This window comes from Chanos chanos, chromosome 6, assembly GCF_902362185.1.
Source record: "Chanos chanos chromosome 6, fChaCha1.1, whole genome shotgun sequence".
In the NCBI taxonomy this organism is placed as follows: Eukaryota; Metazoa; Chordata; class Actinopteri; order Gonorynchiformes; family Chanidae; genus Chanos; species Chanos chanos.
The window spans coordinates 9,151,619-9,161,867 of NC_044500.1; the positions used below are offsets into that span (position 1 = coordinate 9,151,619).

At 41.5% G+C, this 10,249-nt stretch overlaps 2 protein-coding genes across 2 annotated transcripts; both read left to right on the forward strand.

The window, feature by feature from the left end:
• The first annotated feature begins 343 nt into the window (after nt 1-343).
• On the forward strand, nt 344-3,277 carry dmac2 (distal membrane arm assembly component 2). Its single transcript, XM_030777974.1, has 6 exons — nt 344-361; nt 784-977; nt 1,208-1,288; nt 1,430-1,569; nt 2,379-2,541; nt 3,091-3,277. Exons 1-6 carry the CDS (start codon nt 344-346, stop codon nt 3,275-3,277), a joined length of 783 nt encoding a protein of 260 aa, XP_030633834.1.
• Nucleotides 3,278-4,091: 814 nt separating this feature from the next.
• sirt2 (sirtuin 2 (silent mating type information regulation 2, homolog) 2 (S. cerevisiae)) lies at nt 4,092-9,672 on the forward strand. Its single transcript, XM_030776780.1, has 16 exons — nt 4,092-4,192; nt 4,368-4,414; nt 5,002-5,053; nt 5,165-5,275; nt 6,184-6,225; nt 6,387-6,493; nt 6,649-6,705; nt 6,810-6,878; nt 6,972-7,101; nt 7,264-7,323; nt 7,586-7,641; nt 8,030-8,106; nt 8,519-8,570; nt 8,856-8,923; nt 9,172-9,238; nt 9,403-9,672. The coding sequence occupies exons 1-16, from the start codon at nt 4,177-4,179 to the stop codon at nt 9,550-9,552; spliced, it is 1,161 nt and encodes a 386-aa protein (XP_030632640.1). The 5' UTR covers nt 4,092-4,176; the 3' UTR covers nt 9,553-9,672.
• The last annotated feature ends 577 nt before the right edge of the window (nt 9,673-10,249 follow it).

Below are 10,249 nucleotides of genomic sequence, written 5' to 3' on the forward strand. Positions count from 1 at the left end.
TTTATCGGGAAAATTGGTTGCGCTCATCCAAACTGCCAATGCACTAACTGAACAGCTTACACAATTTTTCGGTAGTGGTACTAACTCACTCGATGCTGGTGAATGCAGCATGAATACGTATAAGATGATCGGTATTGCACGAAATTTGCAATGCCCAAGTGGTGTGTTCTCCTCAACAGATGCCTACTTTCAACGAAAGCAAGAAGTCGCGGTGACTCATTGATTATAATGTATGCTTTGGGCGCCCCCTGTTGCTTAGAAGTATCTTTGGCTACGTAACAAGCGTCGAAAACTAAGTATGTCCTTCCACGGTGCCCGTAGATATTGTGTATTTATGTCAAATATGGCGGCTTCCATGCTGGTAAGATTATCCTTCATGGACATCCTCTTTAACTGAATGTATGGTAAATTCTGACACCGCTCTTGGTTTGGCTCTTGTATGTTTTTATTCTTATGGATTACAGTCAGGATAAACACATAATGTAAACTTAATATCAGACTGTGGTTCGAATATAAGCTTAGCTGGAAATGCTGTTTGCAAATTGGGTGGTACTTCTAGCCCCGTGAGTTTACACTGAATTAACTATCACGAAAAGAACCTCTTACGCTCGCATAACTTTAGCTTCCTGTGTCCATCAGTCAGTGTACATAATGCTTTCATGAAACAATGCCCTCTTCACGACCAGAAAGCCCGTCAATAGGATGTGCAGTCAACGGGGTAACGGAAAGCAGATGTCGTTAAATTTGTGACATGCATTTCCTTCTCTGTGTGTTTGGTCTTAGTGTCAGACAGTGAGACAGAGCCGAGTACACACGTGTGTCGCCGTCTTTCGCAGAGGACTGAGCTCCAGCCCCGCGTCTCCTCCGTCTCTGTTAACGAGGTTTCTTTTGAAACTTCATCAGCATTTCTATGATGTCGAGCATCTCATAGGCTGGCGTGCAAAGCACAGAAGTTGGTTTGTCCGACGCAAAAATGTGTGAGTGCTTCAGAAGAAAGAGGACCAGTTTGTTTCTCCATTTCATCCGGGACGTTGAACGTTTATGTAATATCTTTCTAGTCATACAAAATGTCATCTAAACACCTACAAAATAATACAAACTGATAAGAGTTGTAGGTGGTAGATTTGTATGTTGTATTTTTATGCCCAGAGATAATTTGAGATGAATGTTTGCTCATGTTCTGACAAGTCTCTCTCTTTTTTTTCAGTTTCTATGGTTACACACAGCAGAACTATGGTGAAAATATAGCAGCAGCCTACTACATCCTAAGCTTGAAAGGTAGTTTCAGGTAATTCACTTGGGCATACGTATCTGTATAATGTGTGTCTGTATGCTTTTGTTTCTTGTCTCTATGGATACGTCTTCTCTCTGCACAGGTCTCGTTGCAGTTGCAGTTGCATGACTTCCTTGTCTGTCGTATCCTCCTTAGGTTTGCTGGCCAGTCCGAATGGTTTCGACCAAATGCCAGGGGCAAATTCAGTTATGACTTCATGAATTACCCCACTTCATCAATAGAGGAGATTGATCTGAGTGGTACACCTATAAACCACGTGGGCCTGGATAACCTTGGTAATCTGCTACTTTGTGATCAATATACTTGCATGTATTCATGTGTGTGCGCGTGTGTATGTATATATATATATGCACAAATAGAAACTAAACTACCAATTCACTCATGTAGATGATGAGATGTTCAGCAGTACAGATCTATTCTTAATGTGATGTACATGTATATATACACCAATGCATGCAGATGATAATTGTGTTTCACTGTTTGTATCAGGCACCCTGTTGTGGGCCAGCACCTCTATCTGGTCGTTAATGTGTTAGGGCTTCCATGAGATAATTAGTCCTCAGATGAAGGCTATGTCAGATTACTGTGATTACATTCCAGTCACAGCACATTACCAGAATAACCCTCCAGTCTGATCTGTCTTTGGCTCAGTCGACTGTTGGACTGAAACAAACACATCGTTGCTTCACATCTGCTGTCTAATGCTGCATTTTTTTGGCCCTTCTTTTTTTTTCTTTCACTTTCACCTCAACCTTTTTCGCATTCTTGGCAAAAAAAAAAAAGATCAAATCTCTTTCAGTTTCTGATGGCATTTTCCCCACCATGATCAGAAATGTAGCCAGTACCCTTATGTTTATGTGACCGAAAAAAACAAGAAGAAAAATGTGTGAAGGTGTATGAAGTATGAAGGTGATTCATTTTTTTCCATTTGGAAACAGTTTCTGAGTTTTCTTTTTCCCCCAAAGGATTCTTTTTAGTGAACAGGTGACCTGACCGTTGAATACATCTGTGTGCCGTGACACAGTACTAGTGAAATACTGAGTTACTGTCCATTCATTAACGTGTTACTCGTCTCCCCACCCAGTGAGTCAAAAGGGCCTACGTTCTCTCTCTGTGAGAGGCTGTCCCGAGGTGGACGACTGGTTCCTGTCCCGTCTTCATGTGTTTGGGGAGAGTCTGGAGGAGCTGGATCTATCCCATTGTCCACAGATCACTGTGGGAGGCCTTGCTGCTCTACAAAACCTGAGGTAAGGCAGCCCACACAAGGGAGTGTCAGAAAGTAAAGGCTGCTAAGGTTCTCGGTGAGATCATACAGACCGAGGAGTATTGCTGTTTTCGTTAAGGGGGAGGGGGTTATCTTTAAAGGACAGTTTGTCCTCTTTTTCCCTTCAGTACAATCTAAGAACAGACATCACTAAGAGGAATAACCCCTTCATCAAATTCAACTCTTTTCATAAAGCGGTAATTTCATTTTCTTCCACAAGGGGCACCTGTGAGTCTCCATAGTCTGAGTATCCCTGCCTAGTGAATGATTGCAACCAGACCTCTCTTTTTTTTTTTTTTTTGTCTTAACCCTTATGAAAGAATTCTGGTTGTGTTTAATAAAATGCATATGTAGATGACTGTACTTTCATTCACCCACTGATCCCCCCCCCCCCTCCCCCCCAAAAAACCCCGAAATATTTAGTCATCAAATGCTGATTAAGGTCATTTTTCATGCATCTAAAATAAATGCACCTTGTGACATAGAGCTGACAATTGCATTCAGAGCTCTCTCTCTTTCATTTAAATGTCAGGATGCTGCGTCACCTGGACGTCTCGTCCCTACCTCGACTCCAAAGCCCCGGCCTGGTGCATATCCTGCTGGAGGAAATGCTCCCTCGCTGCCACGTCAAAGGAGCAGAATACAGTCAGGGTCTAATTCAGTCAGACATTCCCATTCAGACAGAGTCAGTGCAGGAGCCTGTCACAGAGACGCGGTGACGCTCACAGAGACTCACAGATACACACAAACACAGTCACAGAACTGTGTAACATCCGTCACATTCAGATGAACATATGGTACTGTAAAGAAACATTATGTATGGTTTATCACCACATATCGTTTATAAATCAAACAGTTCAGCAGATATGACATAATTTATGCTTTATTGTTGTTGATGTTTCATCACCTGTAATGTAAATAAATTATTATTTTAAATCTTGTGTTGTAAGTCGCTTTTCTTTCAGTGACCCGTTTGTGTACTCAGTTTGTGAAAGCGATATTGTTCCCTCCATTACTTGGTTAGTATATGAGAAAAAGTTAACAGATGTGTTAAATGAATACTGACGTTTGCATTTTAAAACAGGTGTCGAATCTTATTAACCGAGTGTCACAAATCCTATAATCCTTATTAGGGAGGTAATACAATTGGAATGCTTGGTCTAAAAGGTGTTGGAAAGATTGAGAGACGAGAACAGAGATATGTGAAGCGTTACCTAGGAGTGGAGGAGGTACAGTGTTTTTTCTTCCCCCAAACTGTCCTAAAATGTAGCATGCGTTAACTCGGTTATTCTTACAAAAATTAAGCCTTTTCTACAACAAACATCGGTAAAAATTAAAATAACAACCACCGTGTCTTCCTTTAAAAGCCATCTCAGTTGTTATGTAACTTCGAAACGAAACTATTGATAATTTTGTGGTTTTCAGCTCCAAGCTCTCACCTCAAATTGTAGGTTTCGGTGATGGTCTACTGCTCGGAACGTTGTTTCATAGCGGAAATGGGCGGACAGTATTTGCGACACACAATAACACCAGTCCCTTTAACTAGCCCGTCTTAGATCTTAAAAGAAAAAAAAACTAAACTTGTGTGGAGCTGAACTTATATTGATATATCATATAGATGTCTGAGGCACAAGGTAATATCACTCATAAATTTATAGATTTTGCCATCCACTCTGCAGCCTGGCACAGATAAATCGCTATTGCTAACTTGCTAGCAATTGCTATTTTACCAATGCTGTTAAGAGATTTTGACAGGTAGATTACTACCGTGTTTACTGTAATGCCATACTTATTTGGTGTGTGTTACAGAAACCACAAAACGAGCCGAAGACGAGGCTGAAACCCCCGAGCTTGAGGTAAACTCTGTTTAAATCAACTGGTAAAGGAACGTTAAAAAGTCAGCGAGTTAGCAAGGAAGGTCTGCACAGGGTTTCTACGGTCAAAAAAATCAGGAAAATCATGGAAACGTATTTTCCAGGACGATTCTGTGAAAATAACACATACTAATAAAGTTTTGGGCGAAAAATACATCAGAAATCATCCTTGAAATTCGTCTATTTGTCTGTCCTGCATGTTCACATGCGCTCGTTGTCGACTTGCAAAAATAAGAGCCTGTGTTTTAGTCCCAAATTATAGTTGATGTGAACGTACTGAAGTTAATATTAGAACGCATTAATTCTAAAAATCAATATAACGGCTGTGAATGTGTCTGAAAGTACTCAGTTCAAATGAGAAAGCTTTGCAATTTCACCTATGAGGATTGTGCCCGAGTCGTGTCATTGGTATCATCATCCAAATGTCATTATCAGAATGATATCAGGCTCTGACGGCGTTTAGTAACTCGAGTGCTCGAGTGAGTGCTAAACGTCTCTTAGGGTAGAGCCAGGCTGTTCAGTAATGTAACGTTATCTTTTTTGCTTGATACCTTGACCGCTCTGTTAAGGATCAATCTGACGACAGCAGTGACGAGGGAGACGCATCTGGGGACTGCGAGAGTAAGTTAACGTCATCTGTCTAATGAAACTTCCACGCCGCTCTCGATCTTTCTTTTTTTTTTTTAAAGCCCTCTATGTTTGAAGTTTAAACATGGCATTCCTTGTATCTAGTGGACTTCTTACGCAACCTCTTCTCCCGTGGTCTTGGCTTGGGTCCTACGGAGAAGGTCTTGGATGAACTTAGTCTGGAAGGGGTTGCCCGGTACATACAGAGCGGCAAATGTAAGTTTCGCGATAATGTTCCGCTTGTGGCGTGGTGCATTTCTACACACCATCAACCGCAAAACTGCCACTTCCTCTCACTGGCGGTCACAGTAGAGTACTTCTCTTAATTCTAGGCTGGTCGCTGTAAGCTGGTTGAAATGTGGGCAGTTTTTTGTATGTTTGTTTTCTTAAGAAGAGGATTTACCAAAAGGTCAAAGCTCTGTGCAATAAGTTAACCACATAACTCATAAAGGGCTGCCAGTGTTATATCAAACAAAAACGAATGGAAATAAAGTCCTGTAACATAAGAGTAAGGAATAAGGGTTTATTTGGGGGAATAAAAACATGTCAAGTAAGAGTAGAAAAAAAACCTTAAACCAGTAATGTGTCAATTTCATGGTGAACATGAACTTTGAAGGAGTGTTGCCTTTTAATAACACACTCTTACATGCTGTGGTGTACCATAGGAATTGAGTTATTCCTGTAGAGTGGTATAGACATGATAAAGATAATGTGAGTGTGACTTACTCCTGTAGAGTGGTATAGACATGGTAAAGATAATGTGAGTGTGACTTACTCCTGTAGAGTGGTATAGACATGATTAAGATAATGTTAGTGTGACTTACTCCTGTAGAGTGGTATAGACATGATAAAGATAATGTGAGTGTGACTTACTCCTGTAGAGTGGTATAGACATGATTAAGATAATGTTAGTGTGACTTACTCCTGTAGAGTGGTATAGACATGATAAAGATAATGTTAGTGTGACTTACTCCTGTAGAGTGGTATAGACATGTTTAAGATAATGTGAGTGTGAATTACTCCTGTAGAGTACTATAGACATGATGATAAAGATAATGTGAGTGTGACTTACTCCTGTAGAGTGGTATAGACATGTTTAAGATAATGTGAATGTGTGTCCACAGGCAAGAACATAATCTGCATGGTTGGAGCAGGCATATCAACATGTGAGTATCAATACTCCTTTTATGGAGAACCTAGTTGCCAGTAGTCCAAATGTGCATCATAAAATCATTTCTTTTGTTGTAGTTTTAGATTTAAGTTGTCATATGTATGGAGCATAACTTTAAATTTAATATCGTTAACTTGTTATCTGCGGACTTTTCAGCGGCAGGGATTCCTGATTTCCGTTCACCCGGCACTGGTCTCTACGCCAACCTCCAGAAGTATAACCTACCTTACCCAGAGGCCATCTTCCAGATTGACTACTTTAAAGTACGCCCTGTCCCCTTTTTCTACAACAGTGGAGTTTGGAACAGTTATCTTTTTCATTACTGATTTACCCCAAACTGAAAATGAAAATGTTTGGCTAAACTGAAAATCTCTCTCTCTCTCTTTTTTCTCTGTTGTTGCTTACTTTTTTCCATTAGAAACACCCTGAACCTTTCTTTGCTTTGGCCAGAGAGCTGTACCCAGGGCAGTTTAAGGTAGACGCACTGAGGGCTGACCCAGTTTTCTTTGCCAAGTGGTTTGTGTTTTTGTGTGTGCTTGTGCCTTGTTGTTATTTATAGTTGTTCTTCTCTGTTTGCAGCCCACAGTATGTCACTACTTCATCAAAATGCTAAAGGACAAGGGCCTGCTCAAGCGTTGTTACTCACAGGTCAGTCATTCGCTGGAAGAGATGTCACTCATTCATTTCAGCCGTTCCATTGGTTAGAAATGTTTGCTCCATGCTCTCTTGCTGTTTCGGTAGAACATTGATACTCTGGAGAGAGTTGCGGGCCTGGAGGGAGATGACCTGATTGAAGCCCATGGCACCTTTCATACCTCACACTGCGTCAGCTTCCTCTGTCGTAAAGAATACAACCTTGACTGGATGAAAGGTAAGAGACCTAGCGCGTGGACCCACGCAGGCCAGTGAAAACTAGCGTGGTGCCCTGCGGTTCAGTGAGAGAGTGAAAAATGGCTAAGAAATAACTGCTGTTTATATATATATATATATGTGTGTGTAAACGTAGTCTCTCTTTTCAAATCCGGGTCCACAGAGAAGATCTTCTCCGAAGAGATTCCCAAATGTGACAAGTGCAGTAGTCTGGTCAAGCCTGGTGAGTCTAGTTCTGATCAGACTGAATTTTTAAACCAACAGCTTCTCTCTCGTTGTCTTAGCCTTACGTTCAATAATCTATACATGTTTACTGAATCTTATCACTCAGTGCTGACCAATGCCCCCATCTTTCTCAGAACCGGAACATGTTTCCTTTTTTACAACATTGTCTCTGTTCTCTCTCTCTCTCTCTGTTCTCTCTCTCTCTCTCTCTCTCTCTCTCTCTCTCCCTTGGCTATTGGTCTTGCCTGGCCTCATGTCAGATATCGTTTTCTTTGGTGAGAATCTACCAGCTCGGTTCTTCATGTCAATGAAAATGGTGAGAAAATGAGAGAGAGATGTGACATGGTTTGTCATGCTTTAGTGCTCGCTGGATTACATTTACTTCAGTTAGCTTTCTCTCTCTCTCTCTCTCTCTCTTTCTCTCTGTCTTTCTCTCTCTCTCTCTCTTTCTCTCTCTCTCTCTCTCTCTCTCTCTCTGACTCTCCCCTTCTCCAGATAAAAAAAAAAAATTAGAAGATACTTGTGTTGCTAACGCAATTAAAAAACAAAAAGACTAAAAATATCAAATAAAATCAGCTGAAAGTCAAACAGAAAATACAAAATATGTTAGAATATAGAGTGTATGTTCAGTATATGTGTATATATATGTACATAGATATGTGTGTGTGTGTGTGTGTGTGTGTGTGTTTTTTTTTCTCCATCAGGACTTCCCCAGTTGTGATCTCCTCATTGTCATGGGAACGTCTCTCCAGGTTCAGCCCTTCGCGTCTCTCGTGGGGAAGTGAGTACCTTCTTATGAGCTTCTATTTATTTATGGGTTTTTTTTTTTTGTTTTGTTTTTTTACTCTTGAATTTCCTCCTTAATTCATTTTACTATCGTATGTATCCACTAGTGGGCGACATTTGGTCTTGAATTTTAAGTAGACTGTCTGCAGAGGAGACATTGCTTTTGCATGTGTAGACCCAATGACATTCATTTAAGAAATCCATCAAAAAAAGGCATGCATGTGACCGTGCTGCGGCAGGTGAAGTTATCATGACTCTCTGTGTATCTCCCCTTTTCCGTTGATAAACGGTGACGGAGGAGTGTGAAGTGAAGTGATGTGATGGCGTTGTGCTGTGACACTGAGGTTTTCGTTTTTATGCCTCAGATTGTTCTAACCCTGCCTAATGTCCTTTTTTTTTATTCACAGGGTACCCAAGAACACACCAAGACTGCTCATCAATAAAGAAAAGACAGGAGAGGTATACACTGCTTCAGCACGCGAGGCCCAGAAATAACTGTCACACGCTGTCCAGAGTAGTGTTTGTGTGCAGTGGTGGCCTTACATTAATGATCTCTGTCTCCCCCTCTCTCTCTGTCTCCCCCTCTCTCTCTCTCTCTGTCTCCCCCTCTCTCTCCCTCTCCGTCTCCCTCTCTCTCTCCCTCTCCGTCTCCCTCTCTCTCCCTCTCCCTCTCTCTCTCTCTCCTCTCTCTTTCCCTCTCTCTCTCTCTCCCTCTCTCTCTCTCTGTCTCCCTCTTTCCTGCAGTCTGATTTTCTAATGGGCATGCTGGGTTTTGGAGGAGGGATGGATTTTGACTCAGACAAAGCGTACAGGTGAGGGCTCCACGCACATGAACATCTAACACACCCAGTTCCACTTCTTAACAAAACCCATCATATTTACACGACGTCTCACGTCTAGCAGTTCTGCTGAAGATGTATCGAGATGGACGCTGATTCATATGTTTATGGAATGTCTATCGATATCACTCTAATCAGGATAGGCGGCCTAGAAAAATGAACGAATATTGATATCGCTGGTACATATATAAATATGTTTCTGTGTTTTTCCTCACTCACAGAGATGTAGCTTACCTGAGCACCTGTGACGAAGGCTGTCTGGCTCTAGCGGAACTTCTGGGCTGGAAGGTAAAGCACACGCGCGCGCACACACACACACACACACACACACAGTTTGATACGTGACTAAGTACTGATGGTATCTAAAGTTTTGGTTCCTTGCTTTGTGTCTTTTTTTCTTTCTTTCTTTTTTCTCACTCTCCGTCGTGTGACGCGCTGTCTCTCACCCTAAGGCGGAGCTGGAAGAGATGGTGAAGCGAGAGCATGCCTTGATTGACAGCAAAACCAAGAAGGAGAAGGAAGGCCAGGCCGCTCAGAGCTCTGGAACCAGTGAAAAGGCTGCCACAGGGGCAGAGGGTGGAAAGACTGACAAAACCGATTAACCAATGGGGATGAAACAGAGCTGAAACGACAGCCAATGGCATGCCTTATGAGGCTCTGACATTGGCTGGTCCGGCCTTCCCAATCATTTTGCACTTTTTGAATCTGTGATCTCTCTCTCTCTCTCTCTCTCTCTTACTCTTATTTTCCCATGTTCTCAAATCACTTAACTGTCCTTGGGCTGTTTTTTTTTTACTGACAGGGTAGTAAGCAATAGATACCATACACACCCTTCAAAGACTGAATTAAGAGAGGGTTAGTGAAACATGTAGATAGAGCCCAGACTCACTGTAGTTCTCTTTCAGTTTTCTGAATGAGTTGGCTGATTGGTTGTAAGTGATTGGTTGCGTGAATGTGATTGGCAGACTTTTTCTGAACAATTTCTTTCTTTGTTTCTTTCTTTCTTTTTTTTCTACCACTACTACTACTACTACTACTACTACTACTACTACTACTATTACGACTTGGCCCACTGTGTAACCATTAATCACTGATTCTGTTCTAGACACCCTTGGGAAGTCCTATATGATATTGTAAAGGAGACTGCAGATATGCTAAGTATGATATGCATTGCATAAATCAATTAAGTATGCATAGTTAAGGCATGCGTGTCTTTTGCAGTGCACAATCTTTTGACTTAAACTTTATGAATACATAGACTCAATGGCTGTGGACATTTCTTATTAACTGAAGTCATTG

What these genes read in the sequence shown, in the direction of transcription:
- dmac2 (XM_030777974.1), top strand. An exon ending in AGCTTGAAAGGTAGTTTCAG is followed by an intron (nt 1,289 to 1,429) that starts GTAATTCACTTG and finishes TATCCTCCTTAG; the next exon opens with GTTTGCTGGCCAGTCCGAAT. An exon ending in CGTGGGCCTGGATAACCTTG is followed by an intron (nt 1,570 to 2,378) that starts GTAATCTGCTAC and finishes CTCCCCACCCAG; the next exon opens with TGAGTCAAAAGGGCCTACGT.
- sirt2 (XM_030776780.1), top strand. An exon ending in CAGTAGTCTGGTCAAGCCTG is followed by an intron (nt 7,324 to 7,585) that starts GTGAGTCTAGTT and finishes GCCTCATGTCAG; the next exon opens with ATATCGTTTTCTTTGGTGAG. An exon ending in CGGAACTTCTGGGCTGGAAG is followed by an intron (nt 9,239 to 9,402) that starts GTAAAGCACACG and finishes TCTCACCCTAAG; the next exon opens with GCGGAGCTGGAAGAGATGGT.